Source organism: Saccopteryx leptura, chromosome 2, assembly GCF_036850995.1.
Source record: "Saccopteryx leptura isolate mSacLep1 chromosome 2, mSacLep1_pri_phased_curated, whole genome shotgun sequence".
NCBI classification, from domain to species: Eukaryota; Metazoa; Chordata; class Mammalia; order Chiroptera; family Emballonuridae; genus Saccopteryx; species Saccopteryx leptura.
In genome coordinates this window covers 306,829,564-306,848,368 of record NC_089504.1, presented here as the reverse complement: position 1 = coordinate 306,848,368, position 18,805 = coordinate 306,829,564, and the positions used below count along the sequence as shown (strand labels likewise).

The window sequence follows — 18,805 nt, the reverse complement described above, 5'->3', positions numbered from 1 at the left end:
TATTTTTATCATTGTAACCTGCCTTCTCATTGCCTTCCTTGCCCTTGGCTTTGCAGCAGGGGGGAGAAAGAAACTCGTGGCCTCTACCAAAATACACATGGTAACAGTAGTCAAGTAATTTTATATATTTTTGTGGACAAGTCATTCATTTGTGCTGATGGAATGACTTATTTATAATGCAATGTTTTTTATTCAGCTAAACTTAAAATCTTTTTCCCATCTGATTTAGTGTCTGTATCCCATTCCAAGGCAACATAAATTTAGCATAGCTTCTCATTTTTCCAACTTGGTAGAAGTTTAAAGGTTTCATTCAGTTTACTTTTAGCGTTTCATATGAAATGGACTATAAGAACTCTTTAATTTACAGTCTGTGTGTAAAGACAGACCCACAGTATCTGGCATGTGGAGTGGACCACGAATTATGAGAAAGAGGAGGTTTGGAATGACTGTTGGAAAGCAGAATCTTTGGAAAGTGGATAAAAGCGTGGACTATATCCCAAACAGACCACAAAAAGGAAGAAACCTGGATTTGTTCCATTATGCAAAGGATAGAAAAGATACCTTCAGTTTTCTAGAAGAGACATCCATGTGGATAACGCATAATTTTAAATGATTAATGAAGAATGATTGCCATAGATCAGTGGCATTCATAGCAGATTAGTTCTGATTGATGGAGTCTACTTCTGCAGCTTTTTATGTTATAAAATGAGGTTACAACTTCTTTTGTTAAACTCATTTCATCTTCTACCTTACTCCCTTCTTTCATTATCCTTGTAAATTTATTTAGTTTGGTTTAATGGCTGGGCTATCTCTATCTGTATTACAATATTCCGTTGACTACTTCTGAATACCCCACCCACATTAAGCAGAAACATACATTGGTGAAGCTCAGGGTGGGTAGAGGTATAGACTCTAGTAGCAGCTTATTGTATAAATGGTTTATAATTTTTTAAAAAAATTACTGATTTCAGAGAAAAAGGAAGAGAGAGAGAGGGAGGGAGGGAAATATCGATTTGTTGTTACACTTAGTTGTACATTTGTTGGTTGATTCTTGTATGTGTTCTGACCAGGCAGTGGCGCAGTGGATGGATTCTTGTATGTGCCCTGACCAGGATTAAACCTGCAACCTTGGTATATCGGGATGACACTAACCAATTGAGCTACTTGGCGAGGGCTAAATGGTTTATAATTCATTTAACCAGTTTTCTATTGATAAATACTTAAATTATTTTCCATTTTAAAATTTCAAATATTTCAGTAAACATAGTATCAGGCACACTGTCTTCACTACTTTTTATTAAACAATAGTATATATACAAAAAGCACATACACTAAATTTTGTAGCTCAATGATAAATGAAGCAATAAAGGTATAATTAGTATCCTCAAAGTCCACCTCAAGCCCCTTTCCAGTGATCACAGTGCCTACTAGGGTAGCCACTATCCTAATTTCTGACATCATTGATTCATTTAGCCTCTTTGAAACGTGTGTAAATGGAATCTTACTGTATATTCTCATTGGCATCTGGTTTCTTTCACTGTTGTATCTATGAGACACATACATTTATGTGTAGCAATTAACTTTATATTGGTATGTAATACTCTGTTGGGTGACTGTACCGTAATTTATCCTTTTTATTGTTGATGAACTTTTGGGTTGTAGTCTAATTTTTGGGTACTACAGATAGCACTGTGAACATTTTAGACGTGTGTTGTGGTGAACTGAGCTATACATGTCTATCGGGAGTAGCACTGATGGGCATAGGGTGTGCGTATGAGCAGCTTTACAGTGCCAAGTCTTCTGTGATTGAATTGAAACTGTTTCACACTCCCACCAGCAGTGCCTGGTTATTTTTAAAACATAACTTCATTGGAGTGAAATTTGAATAAAAGAGTAAATTCATTTTAAGTTTTGGAACATAGTGCTATCTCTGTCCTCAGGAATACTAATTCATACTCTAGGTTTTATCCAGCTTTCATCTTTATCAATTTACTGGAAAAATGTTGGCCCTGCCTGTGGATATCCTGGGTTCGATTGTGATCAGGGCACACAGGAGAAGCACCATCTGCTACCCTACCCCTCCTCCTCTTGCCCCCCCCCCTTTCTTTTTTCCTTCCTCTCCTGCAGCCATGGCTCCACTGGAGAGAGTTAGCCCCTGGCATCAAAGATGGCTTCCTGGCCTCCGCCTCAGGCACTAAGAGTTTAGTTGCTGATCAACAGAGCAATGCCCCCAGATGGGCAGAGCATCACCCCCCTAGTGGGCTTGTGGGGTGGATCCCCGTTGGGGTGCATGGGTCAGGGCACATGTGGGAGTCTGTCTCTGCCTCCCTTCCTCTCACTAAATTAAAAAATAAAAGTAAAAATGTCTCATTTCTAAACTAGTGAGTTGAACTTTTCATAGCTTAATTTTGCTTGTTTGAATTTTCTTAACTTGGCTATCCTGGTCTTTTCTTTGTTGGGGTGTTTCTAATTTTGCTTATTGCTTTGTAATAACTCCTAGTTTTTCAAAAATGCACATTTCTGGTCAGATGCTATAATTTTTTTCTTCTTAGTTTGTCCTTTGTACTGTCATTTACAGTATAAAGGTTTTCAGTGTGTGTGCGTGCTTGCTTCTGCTCTTCTTTTCCTCTGTGGTTTCTGGCTTTGGTTCATTCTTAGGAAAGCCTTTTAACTCCCAGAATTTTTTTTAAGTGTTTTCTTTGATGACTCTATTACTTGTATTTAATTTTGTTTACTATAACTGTGTTTGACTTCTTTTTCTTTCACTAACACAAGGGTGCTTTTTGAAGTTTTAAAATAATTTAAACATGTACTTCTATTTATTACATTAGCCTTAGCTTTGAGATATTTTGCAGGGTGTCTGAGGGTGACTGGTGACGAAGAATTTAGTATACCAAAGCATGCCTGTGTCATTTGACCATGAGAAATGAAGCCAGTTTTCCAGCATGGATAGTATTTGAGTCCTTTCAGTGTGCATGTTATTAAAGCAGTTGATTAGCATAGACTCAATTATTGTATTTAATATCTCTAGTGGATATTCTTCAAGGCTCTTCAACATGGACTTTGCCAAAAATACACCTGGCCTATCTGGAGAGTCTAATACTTAATTTCAAACCTTTAAAAATACCATTTTTCTCTAAAAGGTCATTTAAAATTTTCTTCGGATTCTTTTTCTTTTGCATAATAGTACATGAAATTTGCACTGCTGATTATGATAAGACCAGTCTGTCATATCTTTTTAAATGTTTGTGAGCCCCCCAAAGTCCCCCCCCACAGACACTGAAAATGTCTGTTGTTATTGTAGAATTATCTGTATTATATTGTAGAACACAGAGCAGAGACATAAAACAGATATTAGACCAGGAGCATTCTTCTTCACCGACATAGATTGGTTTGGTTTGTGTAATTGAATCCTAACACCTAAAGGGGTGAGAGAGTCTCAAGGTCAGGTATAAGTTTTTGAGGATGAAAACACAGGAGTGTTACTCCTCTGTGATTGTGACTGCAGAGCCCCCAGCCTGAGGGGAGAGGGAGGTTCAGGAGGGACGGGAATGGGTAAAGAGAAATACTTCAGACAAGACTGTTCTTTGCATTTGGTAGCACTACTTGTAGAAAGATTGTGTCTCTATTTTGTCTCTTTATTTTCTAAGCCAGGGAGAAAATTGTAGGGACTTTCCTTAGTAAATCCATAATTTTAGGAGTGTAGGAGTTAGAAGAATCAGCATTTCTCCAAGTGTATGAATGAACTTGACTAAGGGGGGGGGAGTACTGGATTTATGTTATAGGGTCATTGGGGATCAGTTGGAGAGTACAGAAGTGTGAAAAAACTAAGTGCTTATTTTTCACTTGTGTACTGTATGTACAAAAGTTGTCTTTATATATTTAACCCATTTAATCCTCACAGAAATCCTATGAAGTGTTTTCCCCATTTCTCAGGAGAGAACAAAGGCACAGGGAGTGAGTTTGCATTACTTTTTCTAGGCTCACAAACCCAGTAGATGGTGGTCCTGGAGTTTGAACACTGGTTTCTGAATCTAAAGCCCATTCATATTCTTCTCACAAGAGTATATATTGCCTTATGAATTACTAGAGTTATTAAGTTTATTTTATATTTTATTAGTTTCATATAAATGTTGATAACAATGAAAATATCCTGTCTTGGAGATGTCATCTTTAGTTCTTCCAGGTACTATAAAACCTGTGTAATTTCCTTTACCCTCTACCTTAGCATTGAGAGTAAGCATGAGGTTACGATCCTGGGAGGACTCAATGAATTTGTAGTGAAGTTTTATGGACCACAAGGAAGTAAGTACATGTGTTGGTATGTGTTTTTCTATTGTAATCTCTTATTCCCCTTAATAGACAATAAAAGACAGATGGTTGTACGTGTGGTTTTGTTAGTGAGTTTACTTGAACTCTAGAATCAGTGAGGAAATCTTGCTGTTATCATAGTTACTTCATATGCTTTTTTTATCTCTAAGTGACAGTATTAAACATGAATTGTGAATTCTGGATTTGTGTGATGGCCACATTGATGGGTTAGGACAATGTTTTCTGTTTCATTTTTCAGGAAATTTTTGGGGGTGAGGGTACATGGTGTAGGTTGAGATAGGAGGTTATTAGGTACCAAATAACTAAACAGTGTTTAGTACTTTAAAGAATCGTGTAACTTGCCTGACCAGGCGGTGGCGCAGTGGATAGAGCGTCAGACTGGGATGCGGAGGACCCAGGTTCGAGACCCAGAGGTTGCCAGCTTGAGCACGGACTCATCTGGTTTGAGCAAAAAGCTCACCAGCTTGGACCCAAGGTCACTGGCTCGAGCAAGGGGTTACTCGGTCTGCTGAAGGCCCATGGTCAAGGCACATAATGAGGAAGCAATCAATGAACAACTAAGGTGTCGCAATGAAAAACTGATGATTGATGCTTCTCATCTCTCTCCATTCCTGTCTGTCTGTCCCTATCTATCCCTCTCTCTGACTCTTCTCTCTGTCCCTGAAAAAAATAAAAATAAATACAGAAAAAAAACATTAAAAATAAATGAATCATGTAACTTGCTTGGGGAGGGAAAGTAAATCTTTGCTTATTTTCTAACTGTAGATTTTAAAAATATTTTAATCTGAACATAGAATTATAAGAGGTCCCTGACTTTCAAGGGAATTAATTGACAAAGTTTTCAAAAGAGATTAGGATTTAATGCTTAATTTACACTCAGGTTAATTTTCTAATTTGGAGACATATTTCTTAACGTGTAACATTTTTCCTTTCAGCACCGTACGAAGGCGGAGTCTGGAAAGTTAGAGTGGATCTTCCTGACAAATACCCTTTCAAATCTCCATCAATAGGTAAGTTACTACTCAGTCTCTTTCCTTAGAGAGTTTTGAAATCAAAGAGATAAAAAGAAAAAAATCCTACGCTTTGTGGGAAATAATTCCAGGAATGGTTCGTTAACTGAACTTTTCCTTATTTGGCTTTGGTTAAATTAATCAGTGACTTTTTACGGGCCTTCCATAGTGTGATAGAAGATGTTTAAATATACCCTTTGCCTGATTGTAATGAACTACAACTCTGTAGATTTTTATTTCAGGTTCAGACTAAACAGTTATAAGGCTTACTTTCCATTTAGGCTGTTGGCAGTAAAATAATGATATATCTTAAATTTTATTTGCAATGCCAGATTGTTGGAATTAATAGTATATAGTATCTATTCTAATATTGTCATTTAAAAATCCTCTGTGTTGTACTTTGTTTTGGTCAGTCCAGCTCTGGGTACCTAGCAGTAAAATTAGCTTTCCCCATTCTCTTCATTCCCAATCCTGTTAGTCCTTTAAACATCTGAAGAAACTAGAGTAGACACTTCAGTGGGGTTGTATAAAGAAATACTTTTCCTCACCATCATCTTTTTGTCCTAATTGGTGATATTTTTAGTGTCACCCCTATTAAGGCACTTAGTGACAATTTAGGTATTTTTGTGTCAGATGTAATAGAGGTATATTTGATTGAAAGTTGACACCTTAAATATTTTGAGATTATAGAAGGGTGGTAACTTAGGTAGTAACTTAAGCCAACTTTTAAAAAATTTATTCTGTAGATGGTTTTAAAGTATTATCCAAAATACTGACCAATTTTAAGGAAGAAGAAAATAAGATTGGAATATAGCGAGCATCCTCTGACAGTCACACTGAGCCTCGTGCTCAGAATGGCCAGAGTACAAACATCTTGCTGCTGCCATGGGCCTGTCTTTGGAACTAATGCCAGATCTCTGGGAGATCAGACATACATCCCTGCTCCAACAAAAGGGTTTTTTAAGAGAGCAAGATCAAAGACATTCTGTGCTTCAATTCTAGGCCTCCACAATTCTGCTTAGGATAAATCAGAAAAGCTAGGATAGCAACAGGCTAATTTCCAGTCCAATGTAGCATCCTCTTCCCTCACATCTAGCTCCTTTATATGCTTTAGAGCTTTATGCTATACAAATACTACAGAGCATCCCTAATTCCTTCTCACGCTAGGAACTGTTAGTGCTCATTTTAAGAATAAACTAGTGATGTCCTCTTATGGTCCCTTAGGTGAGTTTTCTAAACTCAGTAATTGAATGCTTTATGGATAATTGAATTAGAAATGTCCCCATTTCTACAAGGGTCTCTGAACTTTAGAGTTATGAAATGGTGAACGAGGAGGGGAGCTGTGAGGTGTTGAGTCGTTGATGTAGTCTCTGAGGATATCTGCTCTACTATCTGTAGTTGGCAGCAGCCCTGTCCCAATGACATTCTAGGGTGGTAGGATAGAGGTCCCACTCAGTTTGAGAGGGCTTTTCTGTCATGTGGTTCCCTGTCCCCACTTACTTCTGGACTTTAGGATGTTTATTTATTTAGGCATTTTAAACCTCTATACAGTTGAGTGATACGATCTTTAAACATTTGCAAACAATGTCCAAACCGTATAAGTTCATTCAAAGATATTTTATAAATACCTACTTACTTAGACTAAAAATTGACATTGTAAATTTAGTTTTGTTACCCTAGATTTCTAGTTAGGAAGGAAATAGTATAGCTTGTTGAAACTAACAGTGAACCTATAGAAAAGCAATTATATATCCTGTAAAGATGTAGTTATTTCTCCAGCCTTGTCTTAACATATTTTTCCAGGTAATACAATTGTTTCATCATAACTTTCAAAGTGAAAATATCTGCACACTAGACGTTGTTTATTTATTAACTAATGATGCAACAGAAGCCTGTGTGCTTTCTTAAATGAATGATGTAATATGAAATTGGTTGGGACAAATGACTAGGCTAATTTAACTTCTTCATAATTTTTCCTTTGCCTTTCTGTGTGCTTTTAGAACTTTGTAATACCTACAAATGTGTACCATCTTCTCTTAAGGAAGTAGATCTAGTTGAAATATTTGTACAAGCTGTCCTTATTTCCTGTAAAGGAAGATTGCATAAAAGAATTTTAATCAGTTGTGTGGGGTGACCCATTTTCAGATCGTCAACAATGTAATTACTGTTGGAATGTGCTTTAAACACTTCAAGGGGTAGTGGCTCACTTAGAATAAGCAAGGCTTCCTTTTTGTTTGTATTGATAGTTGTAGAATTGTGCAGAGGGCAAGGAGATAAGAAAAACCCAACTTCCATGTTCTGTGTAAACCCTGCTTCTTATAGTATATAGGCAGGTGTACACTTCTTCCTGAGCCAAACTTTGAGTGCTCTTAAATAGATGTACAAATTTAGATTAAGCGTCTTTAATGCTTAAATCTTGGAATTTAAAAATATATATGTATATATACTTTTTTGTTACATACACACACACACACACACACACACGCGCGCACGCGCAAACACTTTTTAATTGTATAAATTCTCCGTGTTCATAGCAGGAATGTAATAAAGTCCAGGTGAGCAAAAAATTAAATGTCTCATAATCCCATCCCTCAATGGATGTCATTATTTACATTCTGGTATGTACTGTAAACCAGTTTTTCTGTGTATTTAAGTATACACTCACTGTCATTTGACATGCTTATCTTTAGGATAGCCTCCAAATTTACCATAGTTTGAGAGAGTTTTCAGTAGTTACATGAGGTATAACTAAAAATGTCCCTTTAAAAAAACAATTTACATCTTTAAATGTGTTTTTTCAAAGCAGTAATAAAACTACTTCAAATTTTCTTTTTAAGGAGAAGGAATATAAATAGATACCTTGGGAGGTTATGAACTTGTTCTTCCAATGCCACCATTATTTCAAACATTTTAAGCTCATCTTTTGGAATTTTACTTTTTCTTTGAATATCATTAAGTGATGGCAAATCTTAATGCTTTGAAGCTGGATGTAAATCATAAAATGGCTAACGGTCATTTAATCCTAGAGAATAAAGTGAATGGGATAACTGAGTAACATCAATTGGAGTATAAAATGATATACCATTATCAAATTGATTTTCTTATAAACTGGCCCTGTGGGAGTTTTCAAAGAGAAATTATAAAACTTTTTTAATCAGTTTCCTGAGTGCCTGCTTTGAAATAAATGATATTTGAATCTTTTAAATTCTGATTTATTTGAAAGTTCAGACTTAATTTTATCTTCCTCATTCAGAAACGTTCCTAGAATACGCAGCAGTGCTGCGGGGCGTCACCCACTGTGCAGAGTGAGGACAGAGCGGCCGGTCAGGGGACTGGTATCAGGGAAGAGTGGTTCTGGCCCTGGCTGTCCTTGACCATGAGAATGATACTCATCTGAACCGCTGTTCCCTCTTTTAGAAAAGGAGATACTGGAACTGAGTGAACTCTGCACATTTGATATTGACCAATGTATAAAATACTCAGGATATTTGGCATTCTACTGGATAATTGGGAAGGTTGTCTAAGGTTTTCACTAGTTAGAGAGAGAAGATCAATATAAACAAAATACTGCATATGCTTCAGTGACAGTGTGACATTGCTCTTGAGGAGAGATGTGAGTCAGCACCTCAGTTGAGGGAGAGAAGGTGTCTGGAGATAGGCTCTTACAAGAAAGATTGTGTCCCATGTGTTGAGAATGCAGTCTTTACAAAGCTTCAGAGATGTGAACTTGCACATAAGGCCTTCAGAAATACTCTTTCAAAACCCCAAGTCATTTTCTGTTTGTGAAGATTGTGTTCTATGCAAAGAAGTTGCTACAGAGACTGCCATATTTCATGCTTTAGACTCAAAATCTTCAGCCACTACACATCTGCTCATCTAGTAAGAGAAAGCTTTTACCAAAGCAAACACAGACTTGCAGTTGCTGTGGGGGTGAAGTAAAGATGAGTGATCTCATAGAGGGTAATGTAGAGCAAGTGTTTATAAACACCAAAGATAACCAATAAGCACAGGATACAACATGGTGTTATACCTAATCCAAAGGATGCATATTCAAAAATGAGAAAATTCATGATTTATCAGATTGTCAGGTTAAACATTGTTGGTAAAGGTATTATGATGTAGCCAACCAGCAGTATATATTGATTGGTAAAGATTTTATATCTTCTGGGTGATTTTACTTAAAAATTAAATTCTCTGAAGGAAATATTCAGAGATGTGCTCTAAGGTCAAGGTATAAGAATATGTAAATTGCAGTGTTGTTTAGTTGGAAGCAAGCTAAATGATCCAGTTGATAATAGTTATGATACAGTGTAATGAACAAAACATTTTACAGCCTTTACTTATGTTTTTACACATTTTCAAAGGTACACAGGGAAATGTGCAGCTTTATATAGAGTATCTACTTCTTTCTATGCAAATTTCAAGTATGAATGCCAAAATATTGAGTATAGTTATACTTGCCTTAAGGAGATTAAAAACATTTTTCTGTATTTTTCAAATATTCTACAAGTTCCCTTTTATTCTAAAAGTAAATATTTTAAAATATGTGGCAAATGCATGTCTTTTGAATATTTTGTCTGCATCCTTGTATGAGTCTATACTTTATCTGTCTTTTGCTCTAGAAAGCCACCAAGCTGTCCTTGGCCAGAATTCCTGCCTGGTAGCTTGCTAAGGATCTGCTGGCCCCACCAGCTTCATTTCTTTTTTCCTTTCCGTGTTAATTATGCGTGTGCATAAGTGTACGTGTTGTTTTCTTTTGTCTTCCTGATTGCAGTTCAGCTTGCTCCATCTTGGGTACTGTCTTTATGTGCACACAACTGTTCTTCCCTCCTCTCCTCACTTACCCTCTTCTCCACTTCCCCTTCTCTTGGGCTGTTGCCTCAGCAGTTCTTATCTGCTTCTCTCTTCAGTCTGACTCTTCCACTGTGTTCTCTCCTTGCTCAGTTTCTCTCTTCATTTGAACCAAAAAATGCCCCTGTTCATAGCTAATAGTAACAACAGTACCACTTTTGTTAAACCTAAACTAAGGGCGAGTAATTGTCTTCTAATAAAATATAGACATGAAATACTAGATTTTTTAAGGCTTTCAGCATGTAAGGGTCTTGAAAGTACCGTGAAGCCCCCCTCAGGATATACAGTAGTCTTCATCAGATGATACCTACTTTACTTAAACACTGGCATTTAAGAGAAAGTTAAGAAGTTGTTATTTAACCTTGTTTTTAAATTATCACTGGCTAGTATAGTACAGAGCTGTATTCTAGTAGTCTCAGATAGAGCTATAGAGTATTTTAGAGTCTTGTGAATAACCTTAAGACTAGCCTGGGCACTGTCACCATGTATACTTAAAAAAAAAGAAAAAGAAAACCGTGTTGTAAGTTCCATTTTAACACATCTAGAAACTAGCTTTTGAAATGCTACCGTGTGTATCTATGTATTACCAATGAAGAGGCCCTCCCAGGAGTGAACTGTATGTGCTGTGTGTCTGGATTGCACTTTGATGATGCCGAAACTGAGCGTGTAAGAGGAGTGGTTGGTTGAGAGTGGGATTTTGGAGGGACCACCTAATAGAATGTAGATAGAACGGCCAGGAGAAACCTCCAGCTCATTTTGCAATGGAATTTGATGTCAATACCATATAGCAAGCACTGGCCAAACCCACTGAGTAAATGGAGACAAAGTGGGAAAGTCATAGACAGTAACAATACTTACAATACTATCTTGAGCTGTACTAATGGCCTTCACAATTCGGTCAGATTTTCATCTAAATGGGGGACGGGTTAGGTCATCCTGTTCCCAGGGAAACTGGGATGTCAGAGTCCCTTCTAAATCTCCGAATCTGTCATAGGTTCTTAATTAAAAGATATTCTGATAATCATTGCACCATATTCTTTTACTTGTGCCTTTACAAAGGCCTTTTGGAACCAGTGTATTTCTACAAATAGAAAGAATTTTTAGAGTTGAGGAAGTAGAATTCTATTAAGATCACCTGTATAATTCTCTGCTTTCATGATCTTGGATTTGAATTTAGTTCCTGTCCCAAACAGTTAAATAATTGCTACTATGTAGTGATCTCTTATCTTTTGAATTCCAGTAGAGAGAAACAAGTTTCTTGTAGGAAAGTTTTTAAAAAACATTTTAGGTAATGCTATGAGAATGTAAACTTAGTTGTATCCTCAAGTCTAAGTGTAGGGTAGTGAATAATTGGTTTCTTCCAGTTGTAGATGGGCATTTTGGAGGGGAGAGGGCAAAGGGTTTGGAGAGGATTGCTAGAGAACGATGATGGTGATGGCTCCTAGATCTTCAGATAGTGTAGAGGAAAGGTCATTGAGGAGCTTAAGGAACTGACTGAGAGGCCACGGTGTCCTGAGTGTGGTCTGTATAGCTGATGATGTCACTTAAAATGATAGCAGTTGCGGGGGGAGAGAGACTTGGGAGCTGGCTACTAAAGTTCTCAGTGACAGAAGAAACCAGTGGTCAGATTGGCCCTATTACTGAAAAAACCTGCTCTTGGCCATCTAGACTATCTCAATTCATTCAGCTCCATCTTATTATTAGCCAGGGTAAAGAGTAGTTGGCTTTCCCTGCCCCTGCCCCAGGCCACCTCTAAGGGTAGCCTTGCCTTTGCACATGCTTGCTTTTGTCAGAAGGTGTGTCCATTTCCTTCTTGAAGCTGCCTTATGTCAGTTTTCATTTTGCCTTTGGCAATTCATTATTATACACTCTTTCCATTTGCTATGTAAAAAAATTCCATCTACCTGGCTGCTTAGGTTAGCTCCTACTTTAGTAGGTGATTTCTAGCTTTTGAGTTGGTTATTAATTCTGACATCTTTTTGGCATTAAATCCATTCCTTCCACTTTAGGATTGGTATAACGACAACATATTCTTGGCTTCTTTTTTCTCTAAAGTGAAATTCTTTTCAAAATAAGTGAGAGTAATGTCTTCCTTAGTTCCCTTTGAAAAGCTTGTTCACACAATTGAAGATTTGTTCACGTTCCTGATGTTGGTGAAAAACATATCGCTTGAAGGAACTTCAGAGAGTATATCGTCCAATGACTACATTTTAAGGATGGTAAAAGTGAGACTCGGGAAGAGGCAGATACAGCATTACTAACTAGTTGCAGAACTTGCCTTTTGGTTTCCAGGCTAGAGTTTCCCCCCCAAAACCAAATGCAATCACAACAGACTTTTTAGTAATACTAGGACCACTGTAGTTTTTATTTCTAGTATAATTGGGTTATAGGAAACCTAATACCTCATAAGCAAAATATTCTCTAATGCTCTTGACAGTTCCTACAGGAGTACACATTTTCATTTTGACAATGAGGAAGGTGAGATGTAATGACTTGCTTGAGTTCATTAAGCTAAGTGTAACATTGAGTGCTTTGTGCCTGTTACTGGTCAAGTGCTATACATATATTGATTCATTTAACCTTCATGACAGTCCTATTATGTGTAGATACCATTAATAACCTAGCTTTATGATTAAGAAAACAAAAAGGTAGAGGTTGAGTTAACTTTAACTTCCTCAAAGCTCATAGAGTGGAATTTAGGCAGTTCGTTTGGAGCCTGATTATTTAACCTTGACTTTGTAATATGAGTGCAGAGACTTGAAATTGGGTCTCACAATTTGAAGTCCACTGTGTTCTATATTTTAGTGCCTCTGACCATGCAAATAAATACTGCCTGACTCAGACAGTATGGTCCTATGAATAACCAGGAAAGTGGAAGATAAACTTTGAAAACAGGAAAGAGATTACAATCTTCCAAAAATGGAGCCACAAGAGAGGAGATTTAAGGCTACGTACGCGCTTTGGTAATCTGCTAGGTTGGTAGAAGGGTTATGCTATTGAAGGATAACACTTCACCTTTTCTTAGTTATAAATGAACTTTTCTTATCCATCCAGCCCCTTCCTCAGACTCCATATTATCAGAGAGAAAGGAAGAAACAGAAAAGAGGACCCCTTGTTGAGTTTAGATCTCCTGAACACACAGGATCAGTTCAGAAGTTCCCATGACACAGGGCATTGAGAGTGAGCTCCTTGCTTGGTTCCTCACCCGAGAAGAGACCGGCCCAGTTCCACCTCTCCTGAGTAGGAAAGGCTCAGCTCTCGGAAGAGACTTCTGCCTGGGTGAGGCTGCCACGGGCTGGGCCTGCTGTCTGAGGTAAGATGAAAAGCTGTCGAGTGTGCACTAGTGCACAGAGCTGGCAGTATCCCCACCTCTACCCACCTGTGTGCTAGGAATGGAGGTCCAGGTCATTGCCCTTAAAAGTGTACAGTCTGAGGCTGATAGGGGAGGCAAGGTTCAGCCTTTAATAAATATATTTTAAATAATGATATCTACTTCAAAAAATAGAATTAATCAGTTTGATTATAAAAGGTCTCCTTTATGTGGGCATTTGTCCTGAAGATGGACTATCAGAATAATTTAATGTATTCACTTACGTTTTCTCACTAGAATTCATAAGCTCAAAATGAAATTGCCTCAGCCGCCTGCAGCCCACCCAGGCTTGGTTCTCCCTGGAAGAGAGCTGTGGTTCTTTGCCTTTGGCACGTTTTCACCTATTAACTATAGAATTGGTTTACCTTATTCATGAATCATTTGTCTGACCTCTCATTTTTTTGAAAATTATTCTAAATGAAATTTTTGGGTAAATGACTAGCCCTAGGTATTTCATTCTATCCACAAATTTGATCATTAATAAAAACAGCTTCACTAGTAAAGGAAGCAGAGATGGAAAACACAATGAGTTTTGCTTCCTTTATTTACATACTGACCCCAGTATCAGATGTTCCTTGACAGTGTGTGCAACTTTGTACAGATCCTCTCCCAGGATTGGACATACAACAGGCTGAAATAAACGGTTTTCAGCATGGCATGGCACAATGTTACTTGCTTTCTCTGCCTGTTAGCCTGTGGGTCAAGAGATGTTGTTATTCTAGAGCAGTTGAGTGTTAGAATGGAACAAGCCAAAAGCATGGTTTATTTTTCTATTTTAATAATTTATGCTTTTATATTTTAAAATAATGTAGTTTTTGCATGCACCAAGAGTGATTTGGATTTCTCCTCCAGAACTATAAATCACCTGATTCTTTTGCTAAACGATAAAAGATGGTGAGCTTTTTTAGCTGAACATTTGTTTTTATTGTTCCCTCCCTTTTTTTTTTTTAACAAATGCTTGAGCTATGCCAGAAAATAATTGTCCAAAAGATTGAAACAAAGGAGTTTTGAATTTTATCTGTCCAAATCACTGAAATATACCATTAGAAAACGTCTGGTCGTCACTAAAATCTTAAATCATGTAGATTAAAAATGACTTGCTGCTTCCACTTATCATGTTTCCATAAAAGCAGTTTTCAAAATATGTTCTCTTAAAATACCTTCAAAATAGTTCCTGGTCAAATGGAAACAAGTGTTGGGAAAAATCCTTTTGCTGCAGACGTATTCATTAGTGTGGTGTTAGCATTGCCAAAAGGAAGGAGAACATGCCAGGGCAAACATGCTCAGCCCTGAGAATGTTCCTTCTCTGAATTCCTAGCTTGTTCTTTCTCATCTACTCCCCTCCCTGTCCAGAAGTTCCATTGTTGCCGTTGTTATCCAGAATGTACTGGCTCTGTCAGAAATGCTGCCCGCAGCGTGTCCAAGAATAAATGTACAGAAGATAGACATGCTCACTTCCATTTATTTGCTTTGGGTATTTTTCTAACAACTGAAAAAGCCTGGTGTAAGGAAGAGAGCATTGTAGTCTGGAAATTGTTAGAGTTGGTCTGGCTACACTTGTTCCTGAGAGGCAAAATTATAAACCCTGTTTGCTGCCTACTTTGGATTTTGTGTCTCTTGGTGGTATTTTAACATGTCAGAGCTTTGTATTCTCCAAAATACTCCTGTTCCTAAAAATGTGTCTTACAGAATAAATTTCCTATATGGACTTAACTTCTGGACATTTCTCCCTAAAGGTTTCTGTATTCAGAGCTCTGGCCATTGTTGTGAAATCCTACATTTTCAGAGCTGATTGTCCCTTTACAAACAGGGTAAGACTGGAGATTTTAGAAAGTATGTAATCTAGCCATTTCTCTTTGCAGGTAGAGAAACAGACCCACAGAAGGGAAGTGGCTCTGCAGTTAATAGCAGAGCTGGGGCTATCCCCAAGTCTCTGTTTGTACTTTGCTCTTTCAGTCTGATTCTGCCCTTTCTCAGAGCTTGAATAGTATTTTATACTCTACAGGGGCAGTGGGGACTGGGTGCCAACCCATTTATTACTTAAGGATATGTTTACTCAGTCCTTTTTGGCCCCCTTTGTTATGTACTCTTAGACTCAACCAAACCAAAAATCTAGACTTAATTGCAAACTGTGGAAACTGTATTGATTCTAAATGTGCAAGGAAGGAGGCACCTTAACCTTTCAGAGACAGTTTTGGTAAACATGTCAAAGTCTTTCACCATAGCTCTTTTCTTGACTTACACTTTTTTTTCTTCCTGAGAGAGAAAAAGAGAGAGGAGAAGCATCAGTTTGTAGTTACAGCACTTTAGTTGTTCACTGATTGCTTCTCATATGTACCTTGACCGGAAGGGCTCCAGCTGAGCCAGTGATCCCTTGCTCAAGCCAGCCACCTTGCTCTTCAATCCAGCGACTTTTGGGCTCAAGCCAGCAATCATGGGATCATGTTGATGATCCCACACTTAAGCCCGCAACCCTGCACTCAAGCTGGCAATCTTGGGGTTTTGAAACTGGGATCTCAGCATCCCAGGTCTACCCTCTATCCATTGTGCCACCACTAGTCAGGCTCTTGACTTATACCTTGGAGGTTCCCTGTGACATAAGTTGTAGGAAGCTTCATTCTTACTGTAGGAGAGACATCTTATTTCATTTTGCTTGGGATCTGCCATTTCCTGTCATTCTGTCCCACCTTACTCAGAATGAAAGCCAGCATCCTCAAAAGGGCCCACAGATGCTTATCACCTCTCTGAGCTCAGCCAGTCTTCTGCCCCTTACTCACTCCACTTCCTTTTCACTGCTCTGCTGATTTTCAAACACATCAGGCAAACAAACTCCTGGTGCACTTTGTACTTGGCTGTTCTGAAGGACACCTCCCTCATCTCCTCCAGGGCAAGTCACCCTCGTAAGGCCGTCCCTGACCCTCCTATTTAAAATTGCAGCCCTGCCCCAGCACTCCTCCTTTGCTGTTTTTCTCCATAATACTGGCCACTTTCTAACAGCACTTCTGTTTTTATAGAGCTCTCCAGGTGAGTCTTAACCTTTAGGCAGCACAGGAAACTTCTACCATAGATGTTGCTTCACTAGGTGTTACTTACAAGAATTCTAGCAAACTTTTTAATTGTAGCTTCAAGCAAAATACTTTTCACATAACAGAACAGGTCTCTTAAGTTAAACCTTATAGTGGCTAAACATTAGTGTTTCCCACGCATCAGGAGGTTTCTAGGCAGTTGTGATAGCAGCATAAACCTGTATGGAGCTCATCTCGAGGACCAAGTACCTTATAACCTGAGGATCTTCTGATTTTTTATTTTTGTAATGGATTTTTATTGTTTAAACAAGAGTGTTTACGATATGAGACCTCAGATAAAATAATTGATTTCTGTGATGCTTCTCCTTAAAAGGGTTCAGCACTAGATAACCTGTGTATAATGAGATTTATTTTAGAATGTTTGCTACTGTTTATAATATTTTTTTGCAAGTTTTTTTCCAACTGTTAAAATTACACAGTGTAAAAACGTTGGCAAGTCAGAATAGTAGTAGCAGTAGAAGTAACGGGAATCTTTGAAGCTGACTGCCATCGCCAGTTGTCTGTCTTCCTCAGCCATTTTGCAGTGCTATGATCCTGCTTCTGGAACGGGAGTGGGGGAAGTGGTCTTGTGATCTGAAAGGTGTAATGGAGAAAATATTTCCACCACAAAGAATTAAGCACTGTTAACAGTTGTACGTGTTCACTTCTGGTTTCCTACCTATGGGCACATTTTTTAAATAAAAAACGGAACAAATAATATATAAGCACATTCTGTCTTTTTAAAAAGGTAGATAATGTTATGGATAAAGTCATCTTTAATTACCATTCCCAGCCCTGGCCAGTTGGCTCAGTGATAGAGTGTTAGCCCAGCCTGTGGATGTCCTGGGTTCAATTCCCGGCCAGGGCACACAGGAGAGGCACCCCATCTACTTCTCTATTCTCTCTTTTCTCTTCCCCTCCCCTCCCCTCCTGCAGCCATGGCTCAGTGGAGAGAGTTGACCCCAGGCACTGAGGGTGGCTCCATGGCCTCTGCCTCAGGCATTAGAATGGCTTGGGGTTGCAATGGAGCAATGAGCCCATATGGGTAGAGCATTGCCCCCTAGTGGGCTTGCTGGGTGGATTCTGCTTGGGGCGCACACGGGAATCTCTCTGCCTCCCCTCCTCTCACTAAATATTAAAAAAAAAAAAGTTACATTCCCCCTTCTGTTCTCTAGTTGCAACATTGGTCCTGCACCTTCACTGAAATAATTACTTTTATAAGTTTGATACACATATGTTGGCCAGTACAGTTTTCATACTTGTTACCGTGCAGAACATATACTGTTGTTTAGTTTTAGTTTCTCTAAATGGTGTCATGCTATAAATATATCATCCTGCAACTTTTCCCCTTCAAGGTTGGATCTATCCAAGCTGATGCTTACTGATCTAGTTCATTGCCTTGGCTGCATAGGACTCCAGTATATGAACATGCTACAATTTCTCCAGTCCCCTTTGAGGGGGTTAAAATTGTCTCTTTTATAAATAATGCTGCAACAAATAATCTTCATGGCTCTTCTTGAACATCTGTATTATTGTTTTTCTAGGGTCACGTAGATTTTTATTCTGCTTTTTCTCCTCTAACCTTAAGACAAGAGCATTTCTACTGGCTTAATATAACCTATGCATTAATACATACCTCTTGAATCTAGACATTGAAACATCTTTTATTTCCATAATGAAGAATTAATATGAAATTGTAATCAGACACAAGGCTTTCCTTTTTACATTGGGGTAATTTAAACATTGCATGTGCTCTCTTAGTAGTAAAACATTAAACTATTTCAACACAAAGGATTAAAAAACAAATTAGAAGCATAATTAATACTTGAGTGGCCAGAGCAAGTGAGGACTGGCGTACGTGGGACTTTGTGTTCTATCTCCCTTTTCTAAGTCTAGAGAAGTTTCTTAGATTTTCCAGGATGTCCTCTGTCACAGCATCCTTGGGGGTCCTCCTCTGATGCCACTTCTCTGCCTCTTCCCTGTCAGCTCTGCACACCTGCCTCTTGTCCTGTTGCTGCAGCAGCCTCCTTGGAAGAGTGTGTGGTCCTGTTTATTGTATACCCCAAACAAATGAGTATAATGCCCGACACATGGGCTTTGATCAAATATATTTCGGATAGAGGAAAGTGAGACAGTATATGTAGGGGTGAGAGAATTAGAGTGGGGGAGTGGGAAGT

At 38.3% G+C, this 18,805-nt stretch overlaps 1 protein-coding gene across 4 annotated transcripts in view; it reads left to right on the top strand.

The window, feature by feature from the left end:
- The window catches only part of UBE2H (ubiquitin conjugating enzyme E2 H), a 111,515-nt gene that overhangs the window by 61,915 nt on the left and 30,795 nt on the right, over positions 1-18,805 (top strand). For 2 of the 4 annotated variants that reach the window (XM_066362691.1, XM_066362689.1), the window contains exons 2-3: positions 4,229-4,305; positions 5,268-5,342. In XM_066362691.1, coding sequence (XP_066218788.1) covers positions 4,229-4,305; positions 5,268-5,342 — 152 coding nt within the window. The remainder of the gene's footprint in view (positions 1-4,228; positions 4,306-5,267; positions 5,343-18,805) is intronic. The other 2 variants (XM_066362690.1, XM_066362688.1) reach the window with 1 other exon arrangement.